The sequence below is a fragment of the Hemibagrus wyckioides genome, linkage group LG22 (genome assembly GCF_019097595.1).
Source record: "Hemibagrus wyckioides isolate EC202008001 linkage group LG22, SWU_Hwy_1.0, whole genome shotgun sequence".
Taxonomy (NCBI): domain Eukaryota; kingdom Metazoa; phylum Chordata; class Actinopteri; order Siluriformes; family Bagridae; genus Hemibagrus; species Hemibagrus wyckioides.
Window position 1 is genome coordinate 19,876,742 of NC_080731.1, and position 17,664 is coordinate 19,894,405.

At 40.9% G+C, this 17,664-nt stretch overlaps 1 protein-coding gene across 7 annotated transcripts in view; it reads right to left on the bottom strand.

The window, feature by feature from the left end:
* Positions 1–17,664, bottom strand: part of LOC131343447 (BOLA class I histocompatibility antigen, alpha chain BL3-7-like) — a 94,559-nt gene that overhangs the window by 22,425 nt on the left and 54,470 nt on the right. For 2 of the 7 annotated variants that reach the window (XM_058375145.1, XM_058375140.1), the window contains exons 1-2: positions 14,396–14,722; positions 7,557–7,823 (exon numbers count right to left, since the gene is read on the bottom strand). The exons of 2 other annotated variants lie outside the window; for them this stretch is intronic. In XM_058375145.1, coding sequence (XP_058231128.1) covers positions 7,557–7,823; positions 14,396–14,465 — 337 coding nt within the window. In that variant the 5' untranslated portion in view covers positions 14,466–14,722. Of the gene's footprint in view, positions 1–7,556; positions 7,824–14,395; positions 14,728–17,664 lie in introns of those variants that run through there. 3 more of the 7 variants (XM_058375141.1, XM_058375142.1, XM_058375143.1) reach the window with 3 other exon arrangements.

Below are 17,664 nucleotides of genomic sequence, written 5' to 3' on the forward strand. Positions count from 1 at the left end.
GTAAAACTAGCTAAAGTGTGGCTGCAGCCTCATGCAGGAGGGAGATGGGTAACAGGCTAACTCAGTGTAAAACTAGCTAAAGTGTGGCTGCAGCCTCATGCAGGAGGGAGATGGGTAACAGGCTAACTCAGTGTAAAACTAGCTAAAGTGTGACTGCAGCCTCATGTGGGTGGGGAATGGGCAACAGGCTAACTCAGTGTAAAACTAGCTAAAGTGTGACTGCAGCCTCATGTGGGTGGGGAATGGGCAACAGGCTAACTCAGTGTAAAACTAGCTAAAGTGTGACTGCAGCCTCATGTGGGTGGGGAATGGGCAACAGGCTAACTCAGTGTAAAACTAGCTAAAGTGTGACTGCAGCCTCATGCAGGAGGGAGATGGGTAACAGGCCTACTCAGTGTAAAACTAGCTAAAGTGTGGCTGCAGCCTCATGCAGGAGGGAGATGGGTAACAGGCTAACTCAGTGTAAAACTAGCTAAAGTGTGGCTGCAGCCTCATGCAGGAGGGAGATGGGCAACAGGCTAACTCAGTGTAAAACTAGCTAAAGTGTGACTGCAGCCTCATGCAGGAGGGAGATGGGTAACAGGCTAACTCAGTGTAAAACTAGCTAAAGTGTGACTGCAGCCTCATGCAGGAGGGAGATGGGTAACAGGCCTACTCAGTGTAAAACTAGCTAAAGTGTGACTGCAGCCTCATGTGGGTGGGGAATGGGCAACAGGCTAACTCAGTGTAAAACTAGCTAAAGTGTGACTGCAGCCTCATGCAGGAGGGAGATGGGTAACAGGCTAACTCAGTGTAAAACTAGCTAAAGTGTGGCTGCAGCCTCATGCAGGAGGGAGATGGGTAACAGGCCTACTCAGTGTAAAACTAGCTAAAGTGTGACTGCAGCCTCATGCAGGAGGGAGATGGGTAACAGGCTAACTCAGGGTAAAACTAGCTAAAGTGTGACTGCAGCCTCATGCAGGAGGGAGATGGGTAACAGGCTAACTCAGGGTAAAACTAGCTAAAGTGTGACTGCAGCCTCATGCAGGAGGGAGATGGGTAACAGGCTAACTCAGTGTAAAACTAGCTAAAGTGTGACTGCAGCCTCATGCAGGAGGGAGATGGGTAACAGGCTAACTCAGTGTAAAACTAGCTAAAGTGTGACTGCAGCCTCATGTGGGTGGGGAATGGGCAACAGGCTAACTCAGTGTAAAACTAGCTAAAGTGTGACTGCAGCCTCATGTGGGTGGGGAATGGGCAACAGGCTAACTCAGTGTAAAACTAGCTAAAGTGTGACTGCAGCCTCATGTGGGTGGGGAATGGGCAACAGGCTAACTCAGTGTAAAACTAGCTAAAGTGTGACTGCAGCCTCATGCAGGAGGGAGATGGGTAACAGGCCTACTCAGTGTAAAACTAGCTAAAGTGTGACTGCAGCCTCATGCAGGAGGGAGATGGGTAACAGGCTAACTCAGTGTAAAACTAGCTAAAGTGTGACTGCAGCCTCATGCAGGAGGGAGATGGGTAACAGGCCTACTCAGTGTAAAACTAGCTAAAGTGTGACTGCAGCCTCATGCAGGAGGGAGATGGGTAACAGGCTAACTCAGTGTAAAACTAGCTAAAGTGTGACTGCAGCCTCATGCAGGAGGGAGATGGGTAACAGGCCTACTCAGTGTAAAACTAGCTAAAGTGTGACTGCAGCCTCATGCAGGAGGGAGATGGGTAACAGGCTAACTCAGTGTAAAACTAGCTAAAGTGTGACTGCAGCCTCATGCAGGAGGGAGATGGGTAACAGGCTAACTCAGTGTAAAACTAGCTAAAGTGTGGCTGCAGCCTCATGCAGGAGGGAGATGGGCAACAGGCCTACTCAGTGAAAAGAAGGATTAATGCCTGATTAATGTTCAGATTTGCAAGCATCTCTCTTTGTTTTTCTTGATTTATGTATTTATTTCAATTAACGTGACCTTTGAGATAAGAGAAAAGCAGTGGTAAGGTAACTGTCATGAAAAAACATCAATAAACGGCTGTCTAAGGTGATGATAAGCCAGTGAAGTCCCCTTTGGGGACTAGGATACATACTTTGGGCAAACACATCCATTAAAAGTACCTTTTGGGGACTAGGATACACACTTTGGGTAAATAAATCTGATATAAGTACCTTTTGGGGACTAGGATACACACTTTGGGCAAATAAATCTGATATAAGTACCTTTTGGGGACAAGTGTGCAACTTACTGGAAGTGCAGTTCTCCTAGAGGGCACTATTTTTTACACAAATTTCGGGTCCGGGATACACACTTTGGGTACACAAATCAGGTAAAACTGCCTTTTTGGGACTTGCGTGATTTTAAGCTCAGACACCATTTTAGAGCATGCCAAACACGAATATATAGTCAAACAAATGGGGACCGAAACAATGTCGCCATTTGTCAAGGTGGTCCTCATTCTACCGGTGTGTACTCTGGTGAAAGTCCCCAAAAGTGAGATAAATAAGTGCACTCACACACTCTCTCTCACACACACACAATCTCTCTCTCACTCTCTGTCACACACACTCTCTCTCTCCACTCTGTCTCTTTCTCTCTCTCTCTCTCTCTCTCTCTCTCTCTCTCACACACACACACACACCCTCTTTCTTACTCTCTCTCTCACACACACACACACACTATGTTTTTATTTCTCTTTAAAGTTATTGTGACTATCAGACTTTTATTCTATTCTATTTTATTCTATTCTATTCTATTCTATTCTATTCTATTCTTTTATAAACACACTGCTGTTTCACTTCCACACTACAGCAGTGTGATCAATTCAGATACTGCTTTAATCAGACAATACAATAGTGCTGTAACACTCACTAACTTATTACCACACAATACACTAGTGCTGCAACGCTCACTAACTTATTACCACACAATACACTAGTGCTGCAACACTCACTAACTTATTACCACACAATACACTAGTGCTGTAACACTCACTAACTTATTACCACACAATACACTAGTGCTGTAACACTCACTAACTTATTACCACACAATACACTAGTGCTGTAACACTCACTAACTTATTACCACACAATACACTAGTGCTGTAACACTCACTAACTTATTACCACACAATACACTAGTGCTGCAACACTCACTAACTTATTACCACACAATACACTAGTGCTGTAACACTCACTAACTTATTACCACACAATACACTAGTGCTGTAACACTCACTAACTTATTACCACACAATACACTAGTGCTGTAACACTCACTAACTTATTACCACACAATACACTAGTGCTGTAACACTCACTAACTTATTACCACACAATACACTAGTGCTGTAACACTCACTAACTTATTACCACACAATACACTAGTGCTGTAACGCTCACTAACTTACCACACAATACACTAGTGCTGCAACACTCACTAACTTATTACCACACAATACACTAGTGCTGTAACGCTCACTAACTTATTACCACACAATACACTAGTGCTGTAACGCTCACTAACTTATTACCACAATACACTAGTGCTGTAACGCTCACTAACTTATTACCACACAATACACTAGTGCTGTAACGCTCACTAACTTATTACCACAATACACTAGTGCTGTAACGCTCACTAACTTATTACCACACAATACACTAGTGCTGTAACGCTCACTAACTTATTACCACACAATACACTAGTGCTGTAACGCTCACTAACTTATTACCACACAATACACTAGTGCTGTAACACTCACTAACTTATTACCACACAATACACTAGTGCTGTAACGCTCACTAACTTATTACCACACAATACACTAGTGCTGTAACGCTCACTAACTTATTACCACAATACACTAGTGCTGTAACGCTCACTAACTTATTACCACACAATACACTAGTGCTGTAACGCTCACTAACTTATTACCACAATACACTAGTGCTGTAACGCTCACTAACTTATTACCACACAATACACTAGTGCTGTAACGCTCACTAACTTATTACCACACAATACACTAGTGCTGTAACGCTCACTAACTTATTACCACAATACACTAGTGCTGTAACGCTCACTAACTTATTACCACACAATACACTAGTGCTGTAACACTCACTAACTTATTACCACACAATACACTAGTGCTGTAACGCTCACTATCCTATTACCACAATACACTAGTGCTGTAACACTCACTAACTTATTACCACACAATACACTAGTGCTGTAACACTCACTAACTTATTACCACACAATACACTAGTGCTGTAACGCTCACTAACTTATTACCACACAATACACTAGTGCTGTAACGCTCACTAACTTATTACCACACAATACACTAGTGCTGTAACGCTCACTAACTTATTACCACACAATACACTAGTGCTGTAACGCTCACTAACTTATTACCACAATACACTAGTGCTGTAACGCTCACTAACTTATTACCACACAATACACTAGTGCTGTAACGCTCACTAACTTATTACCACACAATACACTAGTGCTGTAACGCTCACTAACTTATTACCACAATACACTAGTGCTGTAACGCTCACTAACTTATTACCACACAATACACTAGTGCTGTAACGCTCACTAACTTATTACCACAATACACTAGTGCTGTAACGCTCACTAACTTATTACCACACAATACACTAGTGCTGTAACACTCACTAACTTATTACCACAATACACTAGTGCTGTAACGCTCACTAACTTATTACCACACAATACACTAGTGCTGTAACGCTCACTAACTTATTACCACACAATAAACTAGTGCTGTAACGCTCACTATCCTATTACCACACAATACGCTAGTGATGTAACACTCACTAACTTATTACCACACAATACACTAGTGCTGTAACGCTCACTAACTTATTACCACACAATACACTAGTGCTGTAACACTCACTAACTTATTACCACACAATACACTAGTGCTGTAACGCTCACTAACTTATTACCACACAATACACTAGTGCTGTAACGCTCACTAACTTATTACCACACAATACACTAGTGCTGTAACGCTCACTAACTTATTACCACACAATACACTAGTGCTGTAACGCTCACTAACTTATTACCACACAATACACTAGTGCTGTAACGCTCACTAACTTATTACCACACAATACACTAGTGCTGTAACGCTCACTAACTTATTACCACACAATACACTAGTGCTGTAACGCTCACTAACTTATTACCACACAATACACTAGTGCTGTAACGCTCACTAACTTATTACCACAATACACTAGTGCTGTAACGCTCACTAACTTATTACCACACAATACACTAGTGCTGTAACGCTCACTAACTTATTACCACAATACACTAGTGCTGTAACGCTCACTAACTTATTACCACACAATACACTAGTGCTGTAACGCTCACTAACTTATTACCACAATACACTAGTGCTGTAACGCTCACTAACTTATTACCACACAATACACTAGTGCTGTAACGCTCACTAACTTATTACCACACAATAAACTAGTGCTGTAACGCTCACTATCCTATTACCACACAATACGCTAGTGCTGTAACGCTCACTAACTTATTACCACACAATACGCTAGTGCTGTAACACTCACTAACTTATTACCACACAATACACTAGTGCTGTAACGCTCACTAACTTATTACCACACAATACACTAGTGCTGTAACGCTCACTAACTTATTACCACACAATACACTAGTGCTGTAACGCTCACTAACTTATTACCACACAATACACTAGTGCTGTAACGCTCACTAACTTATTACCACACAATACACTAGTGCTGTAACGCTCACTAACTTATTACCACACAATACACTAGTGCTGTAACGCTCACTAACTTCCCAGCCAACATTGCAAGGTGGGGACCATGTGGGCCCCATATGGGCTTGAAACATGGGCACCAGATGGGTTTGTCCGCTGGTTCCACGTGGTCCCCATCTAAATTAGCTCATATCAATCCCACGTATATTCTGACTGGGGCAAATGTGGGGCACAACTGGGCAACATACATGAGGCCCATATTGTTCTCACTTTGTGAAGCCCATGTGGTGTATATATACGTGGGATTCATATGGGCTAATTTTGATGGGGCCCATGTGGAACCCGCGGACAAATCTATCTGGGTCCCATGTTTCAAGCCCACCTTGCAATGTTGACCGGGCTTTTACCACAATACACTAGTGCTGTAACACTCACTAACTTATTACCATACTAGTGCAGATAGTTATAGAGAGTTATAGAGAGTTATAGTTATAGACAGTTAGCTCTCGTTGGCTATAACATATACATTCTAGCCTTAAATCTTCCTTTAAACTAGTTTGAATGCCACAGTAAAATAGTTAGCCTAGCATTAGCACCCTTGCTAACCAGGATAGTGGTTTCAGTTCCTCCAGCACTTCTGCTTCTTTTTCTCTGCACTCCTCCATCTGATCTACATTTCAAACCCTGATTTCTTTAATTCTGATCGGACAAATGAAACAGGAAGGTGAAGAAATCATGGGTCTGATGTTAAAATCAGGGTTTTTGATGGAAAGTGTCTGATGTTCAGCGTGTGGCATCGACTCCATCCAGCTTTGGACTCTCAGCTTTCAGCGCTGGAGTGAAGATTCATCAATCCAGCGTTTCTGGGATGGACGCTGAAGCTGGACGGAGACTTTAGGACTTTAGGACAAAAGAAGGAGAGTTAAAGTCTTAACTGCTGACCGATTCAGAAGTTTTCACTACACGCTGCTCAACACTGCAGGATCTGAAAGGAGGAAACCTTCATCATGTAGATCACATCATCCTCCGATATCAGATTCGTGTCCCATCATATGAGACATCATACCACTACCCGCTCTCTGTCCTGCAGAGATGAGCCGATCTGATTGGACAGGAGAGATAGGTGAATCTGACCAATCAGTGTGCAGCAGAGCAGAGAAGCAGATCAACTACAAAGTGTCTCAGGATGAAGCAGGAAGTTCTCCCATCATCTCAGACTAAAGATTCCACACTAAACATCACTGAGACAAACACACAGTGATGTGAGGAGTCCACAGTGTAGTGTGATGGAGTGACCTGTAGAGCGGCGCCGTGTGCTGGAACCTGCTCCACCTTCACTTCAGTGTGTTTTCAATCCCAGTCACATGATGGAGCACGTAGCAGCATGAGAACAAAAGTGTCTACATGAGTTCCAGTCACATTTCCTGCCTCCTGATTTTATTCTGGATTTTTACTGATGACACGTCCTGCAGCTCTACAAGAGTTCACAAGAAACTAGCTGCTTACACACTTAGCTACTAGCTTCACTGTGCAGTAGAAAGAGTTAGCAGAACAGCATGCTAGTAGAGCTGAAGAACATCTTTAATTCTACAGTAGAGCAGTGTGTGTGTGTGTGAGAGCTGAAGAACATCTTTAATTCTACAGTAGAGCAGTGTGTGTGTGTGTGTGTGTGAGAGCTGAAGAACATCTTTAATTCCACAGTAAAACTGTGTGTGAGTGTGTGTTTGTGTGTGTGTGTGTGAGTGTGTGTTTGTGTGTGTGTGTGTGAGTGTGTGTTTGTGTGTGTTTACCTCCAGTCTGATTAAAGCGCTGCATTGCTATAGCCACATTGGCTTTGTAGGTCTCCTGAGCACCCAGACTGATCTGTGTCTGTGTGTTCCAGTAATCAGGATCATCAGCAGTCACCTTCTGTATCCACTCTGTCTTTGGTGTTTCTCTCTTTATGTTACTGTCATAGTAGGTGACCTGCTGTCCATCCACCTGACCCACAGCAGTGAATTCTGGGAAATTTATTCCAGGTGTAACTGTAGTGTAGAAATACTGCAGAGAGTGTGTGACTGTAAAAGAGTAAAAACACACATTAACACTAACTCAACACACACACACACACACACACATTAACACTACATCACTAACTCAACACACACATTAACACACGCACACATTAACACTACATCATTAACTCAACACACACACACACTAACACATCACTAACTCAACACACACACACATTAACACTACATCACTAACACACACACACATTAACACTACATCACTAACACACACACATTAACACTACATCACTAACTCAACACACACACACACATTAACACTACATCACTAACTCAACACACACACATTAACACTACATCATTAACTCAACACACACACACTAACACTACATCACTAACTCAACACACACACACACACATTAACACTACATCACTAACTCAATACACACATTAACACTACATCACTAACTCAACACACACACACACACACACATTAACACTACATCACTAACTCAACACACACACATTAACACTACATCACTAACACACACACATTAACACACACACACACACATTAACACTACATCACTAACTCAATACACACATTAACACTACATCACTAACACACACACACATTAACACACACACACACACACACACATTAACACTACATCACTAACTCAACACACACACATTAGCACTACATCACTAACACACACACACATTAACACACACACAACCATTAACACTACATCACTAACTCAACGCACACACACACATTAACACTACATCACTAACTCAACACACACACACACTAACACTACATCACTAACTCAACACACACACACACATTAACACTACATCACTAACTCAACACACACACATTAACACTACATCACTAACACAACACACACACACACATTAACACTACATCACTACCTCAACACACACACACACATTAACACTACATCACTACCTCAACACACACACACACATTAACACTACATCACTAACTCAACACACACACATTAACACTACATCACTAACACACACACACATTAACACACACACACACATTAACACTACATCATTAACTCAACACACACACACTAACACTACATCACTAACTCAACACACACACACACACATTAACACTACATCACTAACTCAACACACACACACATTAACACTACATCACTAACTCAACACACACACATTAACACTACATCACTAACTCAACACACACACACATTAACACTACATCACTAACTCAACACACACACACACACATTAACACTACATCACTAACTCAACACACACACACACACTAACACTACATCACTAACTCAACACACACACACATTAACACTACATCACTAACTCAACACACACACATTAACACTACATCACTAACTCAACACACACACACACACATTAACACTACATCACTAACTCAACACACACACTAACACTACATTACTAACTCAACACACACACACACACACATTAACACTACATCACTAACTCAACACACACACACACATTAACACTACATCACTAACTCAACACACACACACACACACACATTAACACTACATCACTAACTCAACACACACACATTAACACTGCATCACTAACTCAACACACACACACACATTAACACTACATCACTAACTCAACACACACACACACATTAACACTACATCACTAACTCAACGCACACACACACATTAACACTACATCACTAACTCAACACACACACACACATTAACACTACATCACTAACTCAACACACACACACATTAACACTACATCACTAACTCAACACACACACACATTAACACTATATCACTAACTCAACACACACAACCATTAACACTACATCACTAACTCAACGCACACACACACATTAACACTACATCACTAACTCAATGCACACACACACATTAACACTACATCACTAACTCAACGCACACACACACATTAACACTACATCACTAACTCAACACACACAGACACATTAACACTACATCACTAACTCAACACACACACACATTAACACTACATCACTAACTCAACACACACACACACACTATATCACTAACTCAACACACACACACACACATATTAACACTACATCACTAACTCAACACACACACACTACATCACTAACTCAACACACACCCACACATTAACACTACATCACTAACTCAACACACACACACATTAACACTACATCACTAACTCAACACACACACACACATTAACACTACATCACTAACTCAACACACACACACACACACATTAACACTACATCACTAACTCAACACACACACATTAACACTACATCACTAACTCAACACACACACACACACACATTAACACTACATCACTAACTCAACACACACACATTAACACTACATCACTAACTCAACACACACACACACACACACACATTAACACTACATCACTAACTCAACACACACACACACACACATTAACACTACATCACTAACTCAACACACACACACACACATTAACACTACATCACTAACTCAACACACACATTAACACTACATCACTAACACACGCACACATTAACACACGCACACATTAACACTACATCATTAACTCAACACACACACACACACACTAACACATCACTAACTCAACACACACACAATAACACTACATCACTAACACACACACATTAACACTACATCACTAACACACACACATTAACACACACACACATTAACACTACATCATTAACTCAACACACACACACTAACACTACATCACTAACTCAACACACACACACACTAACACTACATCACTAACACACACACACATTAACACACACACACACATTAACACTACATCATTAACTCAACACACACACACGTTAACACTACATCACTAACTCAACACACACACATTAACACTACATCACTAACTCACACACACATTAACACACACACACATTAACACTACATCATTAACTCAACACACACACACACTAACACTACATCACTATCTCAACACACACACACACACACTACATCACTAACTCAACACACACACATTAACACTACATCACTAACTCAACACACATACACACACTACATCACTAACTCAACACACACACTACATCACTAACTCAACACACACACACACTACATCATTAACTCAACACACACACACACTAACACTACATCACTATCTCAACCCATACACACACACACTACATCACTAACTCAACACACACACATTAACACTACATCACTAACTCAACACACATACACACACTACATCACTAACTCAACACACACACACACACTACATCACTAACTCAACACACACACACACACACTCTACATCACTAACTCAACACACACACACACACTACATCACTAACTCAACACACACACACACACACTACATCACTAACTCAACACACACACACTACAGTTTTCAACTTTATATTTACAGTTTTTTATGATTGCTTATACACTAAAATTGAAAATAACACACAGTTACTAAAACCTTACACTGAAGGAGCAAAACCTCAGCCCAGATCTGCACAACTATAAGCACATTCTCAGCCTCACACTTTTTGCAAAACACTAAACACACTTCTCTACATTAGACACAGAAATCTAATATAATGTCACTTCTTTGCCATTTCAAGACACTGCTTTCCAAAATACCACCCCTATAAACCAGTTAATCAAACATGGCCGTCACATGTGCAGACACTTAGGTGCTTAACTATAAACTCAGCGATCAGGTGTAAGCGCTATGAAAAGGCAACAGGTGAGTTTACCTGTCTTCAACAAAAATGGAAGGCAATGTCGCAGTAAGAGAAAGAGTTAAGATGAGAGGGGCAGTCCATGGAGGAAGGGGGGTAGAGAGAGGAAGAGGGAGAGGAAGAGGTAGACTTGGAGGATGTGGACAAAGAAGGCAGGGACCAAATTTATCAGATGTGATTCGAGCAACCTTGGTTGACCCATGTTTAAAACCATGGGTTGACATTGAGAGAGGCTGGCCTGAGAGTTCAGCCCAACCTCAGCAGATATACTGCTGCTTCAGTAATTCGGACATTTTGACAAGAGCACAGGTATAAAAACAACTTTTCTCTGCTGTCTACAGTACATTAAAGCCTATTACATGACCTCCATCAGTACTATTTGGTACCATTCACTGTGTTCCATGTTTGAGACAATGTCTTGTGTGCTGTCTTGTGACATTTACTGTAACATGTATTTTGATTGATCTACATAGGATTGAGGGTTGAGAACATAGAGGAGGAAGGAGCCCCATATTCACAGAGGAACAAGAGAGAGCTATTATAAACATGGTTTTGGTCAATAATGTGATATGTCTTAGAGAAATTCAGACAAACATCCTGAATGACCACACAGTTTTCAATGTCCATCAGGTCTCTCTAACAACACTGGGGCGAATCCTTAAAAAGCATCACATCCAGATGAAACAACTGTATTGAGTGCCATTTGAAAGAAATTCTGAAAGAGTAAAAGACCTATGGCATGAATATGTGGAGGTAAGTAATGTCCACTTCAGTATTGTCCACTGCACACAAAACCTTTTCACATGTTCTCTATTTTTTTTCTTTTTTTTTTCAGAGAGTTCTGCTAATTGATGGTGATCCAATCTCACATGAATTTATTTTCATAGATGAGGCTGGGTTCAACCTGACTAAAGTAAGAAGAAGATGGAGAAACATCATTGGCCATAGAGCTATTTTGAATGTCCCAGGCCAACGTGGAGGCAGCATCACAGTGTGCTGCAATCACACAGAATGGGATCCTACACCGCCATGCCGAGTTTGGTCCTTACAACACGGCCCACATTATCACATTTTTAGACAGACTTCACAACACTGTCACAGCAGAACAACAAATGGATGCCAAGCAGATGAGATACACTGTCATCTAGGACAATGTATCTTTCCACCAATCTGCTCTTGTCCAAAACTGGTTTCATGATCATCCACAATTTTCACTCCAATACCTCCCACCATACTCTCCCTTCCTCAACCCCATTGAAGAGTTTTTTTCAGCATGGCGGTGGAAGGTTTACGATCTCCAGCCCTATGTCAGGATTCCCCTCATTCTAGCCATGGAGGAGGCCTGTGACCTAATTGATACAGGGTCTGTGCAAGGATGGATTCGCCATTCAAGAAGATTCTTCCCTCGCTGTTTTGTGAGATCGGACATCGCCTGTGATGTGGATGAAGTGCTGTGGTCAGATCCAGCTAGGCCAAGAGATGCTTAGGTTGTTTTTTCTTTTGCTTTGTCTCCATGTTTTTGTTTGTGTACTATATTGTATTTGGAATATGTTCTGATTTGAAATGCAGCCTTTGGAAAGCATGACTGTATTGAATGTCTGTACAATGTGGTGAGGGAAAGATTTCCGTCAATGTACAGTACTGGTGTCGTGGTTTTTTTTTTCAATATTCATGTATTTTACACTAACAAAAAAATCTAACCCAGACTATATCATCAGAAAAGTGTAAAAGTTACAAGTGTGTAAATGAATCAGTCAGAATGGATGAACCATGTGTGTTCCATATGGTGTCAAAGTTGGGTTTTGTTAAATTAATGGAAAGTTTTGCAAAAGAACTGAGGTGTTAGGCTATTTGTGTGTGGATCTGTGAATTGTGTGTAGTGTTTTGACAAAATGAGCCTCATTTTTAAAATTGTGCTTAAGCAATTGTAAAAAACTGTAATAATAAGAAAAACTCACAATCTCTATTATTTATTTATTTATTAATTTCAGTAAAAGTTATTTTTTATAAATGAAATAAATCATTCCAGCAGATGTAAAAGTCTCTTCTGTGGAACATCAGCACATAAAATGTGAATAAAGAGATTAAAACTGTAATAAATCCCACTTCATCTGTATTTATTCTCTTATTTGGATTTTCTCTCCAGTTTGTAATAAATCCCACTTCATCTGTATTTATTCTCTTATTTGGATTTTCTCTCCAGTTTGTAATAAATCCCACTTCATCTGTATTTATTCTCTTATTTGGATTTTCTCTCCAGTTTGCCCTCCATCATCCTACTGTAAGGACTAAACCCTGAATGTTGTCACTGCTGCCCCCGAACCTCCAACCATCTGAAATGTCTGATTACAGTAGCAGTGAGGGAGAAGTGAAGAAAAAAGAGTGAAAGAAAGAAATAAACTAAACTGAACTAAACACTTCCATGATGAAATGAGACAGAAATGACAGCAAGAACAGTAAAAGTCAGGAGATTAAAATCAGCAGATGGTGTTGTTAGGATTGTGGAGATGAATATTTAAATGAGGAGTGACGTCACACGCGCAGAAATTACTCTCACCGTCATACCACAAGATAATAATAATAATAATAATAATAATAATAATAATAATAATAATAATAATAATAATAATAATAATAATAATAATAAAGTGTGTATTTCTGTTGTACAGAGTGATTTATTTCTTTATTTCCTGTATTATTTCTGTGTAACTTTATCAGATTTGACTCTTATCACAGCTTTAGTGTTAAACTTTAATATTAGAGAGTAAATAAATGTAGTAAAGACAGTAAACATTACAGAACTCACCTGCTGATGAAAGATGAAGAGAACATGTGAAGAAAACCAGAGTCTTCATCACTGAGCTGCAGAGAGACATCGCACACTGTCACATCTGATCCACTACAACAATAAACAAACACTAAACACACACTAAACACTAAACACACACTAAACACTAAACACACACTAAACACTAAACACACACTAAACTAACACTAAACTCACTAAATCTCTTATTTACCGAATCGATCTACAAGTCTAACTCCACTCTAACTCTGTATTTAAACCCTATTTATCTCAGATTAAGAGAAAGTTACAGATCCTCCTGCTCCTGTTGTGATCTGTGAGGATGTTTTCCCGCTATCAGAGATTCTGATTGGCTCTGACCAACAAGAAAACCAGAGCGAAAACAAATCAAAATTCACGATTCAGTGTCACCAGTTTCTAAGAAGATTTGAGGAATGCAGGTTTAAACTGAAAGTGAAAGCAGGAGATGAAGAAGGAGGCAACAGATCATCTCTCTTTATATTTTCAGCTATTTCTTATAGATTAATATTATTTTTTGTAACTATTTTTATCAGCTAGTAATAACTCACTTTAAATATATAAAATAAATTAAATATATTAAATGTAATAAAGGATCAGCTGATGACACTGTGCTTGTTGTTGAGTGTTTGCAGGTACAGATGGTGAGTTGAGGTGGAAATGTGGAGAGGGATGGAGGTTGGGGTGGAGGGTGGAGTGGGGTGGAGGTTGGGGTGGAGGGTGGAGAGGGATGGAGGTTGGGGTGGAGGTTGGAGAGGGATGGAGGTGGAGGTGGAGGGGAGTGGAGGTTGGGGTGGAGGGGGATGGAGGTTGGGGTGGAGGGTAGAGAGGGATGGAGGTGGGTGGAGGTTGGGGTGGAGGGTGGAGAGGGATGGAGGTGGAGGGGGTGGAGGTTGGGGTGGAGGGTGGAGGAGGGTGGAGAGGGATGGAGGTGGAGGGGGGGTGGAGGGTGGAGAGGGATGGAGGTGGGGATGGAGGTGGAGGGTGGAGAGGGATGGAGGAGGTTGGGGTGGAGAGGGATGGAGGTTGGGGTGGAGGGTAGAGAGGGATGGAGGTTGAGGTGGAGGGTGGAGAGGGATGGAGGTTGAGGTGGAGGGTGGAGAGGGAGGGAGGTTGAGGTGGAGACTGTGGAGAGGGATGGAGGTTGGGGTGGAGGGTGGAGAGGGATGGAGGTTGAGGTGGAACTGTGGAGAGGGATGGAGGTTGGGGTGGAGGGTGGAGAGGGATGGAGGTTGAGGTGGAGGGTGGAGAGGGATGGAGGTTGAGGTGGAACTGTGGAGAGGGATGGAGGTTGGGGTGGAGGGTGGTGCTCCAGCTTTCATTAAGGTTCATTAGTAACATGTCCATCAATCACTTTAATTATCACCAGTGAAAGCTGTAAATGCTTTGAATTGACTGAATTTCTGCTTATATAATTAACTCAATAATAAAAATCTGCTCTTGCATGCTAAAGTGAGTCATAATAAAATACAAACACACTCTAAACTAATGACCCACAATGAAAAAAAATTGCATTAATTGTATATTAATTACAAGTTTAAGATTTTGTGAAAAAACCAGGACACTGGACATTAAAACTCCGCCCACTGTGAAGCATGGTGGTGGTGGCAGACCTGTGGTAAATAGCAGGTTTCTCTCTTCAGAACCTGAACAGATTTTAATTCATTAATTATAAAACATCTCAAGAACATTCACAAGAGAAGGTTAGAGAATACAGTGGTTCATGAGCTGATATGTGTTTCCTTTTTATGACTCACATTTAAGCAGGAATTCATGCAGAGATACAGAACATTCTGATCGGTTCTCAACATGTACTTCAAACTGTTTTTATTAGGAAGAAAAAATCAACACAAAGATACAGCAAACATCTCCATGTGTCTAATATTTATAATCTACACTGAGAGTGTCATGGACTGCTAGACAGTTCCCTGCTTGAACACCAGAGTTTCTGTATGTTCCATGTGCTTTTGTTTATGTTGTGTTTGCACGTGTTCTTGCCCCACCCGATCAGGTGTGATGAACAGGTATAATGAACAGGAAGATTGGATTGAAGTCAAAGTGAAAGCTTTGTCACTTCAACCATATATAACTGATGCAGTACACAGTGAAGTGAAACAACATTCCTCCTGGAGCAGAGGTGCTACACAGAACAAAAACAGTACAGGAGATGCAGACACACATGGAGTTAAACCAGTGGTTCCCAACCTAGGGGTCGCCGAGCTCACTCTAGTTTTAGGGTTACACTTTTTTTTTTTTTTTAAATATATTATAGCTTGATAATTCAATTTGTAATATTTTAATAATGGTTAATATATGAAAAGTAATTTCCTTAACATCGTGAATTTCACGCTGTGTATCGCGAGAGTGGGAATAGACAGACGCAGCTTTAAAAAACACACACACAGGACAAACAAAAAGGCGCGGTAAAGCGATCATGGCAAAACACCACGGAGAAGAGAAAAATATAAATGGCTATAAAATGAAAACAAGGATTTATTTGGACAGTTATCTTGAATTTGGTTTCACGGAAGCAATGGACAAGGTGAGAATTGAGTGTGTAATCTGTGGAGAGAGACTAGCTAATGAAAGCATGAAGCCCTGCAAACTGAGGAGACATCAGAGCACGAAACACCCACAGACAGTTGGTAAAACCCCGAGAATTTTCCCAAAGGAAAAAAGAACTTGTATCAAATAGGCCCCAGAATATCAGAGATGCAATGACTAGAGCTGGAAATGAAAACAGACAGGCAACAGTTGCATCCTTCGAGTGTGCTCCCTTGATTGCCCAGTCAAAAAAGCCGCACACCATCGGGGAAACTCTGCTCAAACCCGTATGTGTAAAAATGGCAGAAATAATGTGCGGGACACAAGTGGCTTCTAAACTTAAAACTGTACCTCTGTCCAATAATACAGTAAAAGACAGAATCGATAGAATGGCAAATGATGTTGAGAACACGTTGGTTGAAAAGTTTAAAGATGCAGCCATTTTCTATCCAAATTGATGAAACTTCCACTGTGGCAGATGAGGCAGTACTCGCTGCATATGTGCAGTACATTGAAGATGCCAAAATAAAGCAGGACATTCTTTTGTCTTCTAATTTGTCCACAACGACACGAGGAGAAGACATTTTCCAAGCAACTGACGTGTACTTCACCAAGCAAAACATTCCCTACAATAATTTAGTCGCTTGCTGCACAGACAGTGATGGGGAAAAAAACAAGGGCTTCAATACACCCTTGAAGGAAAAGGC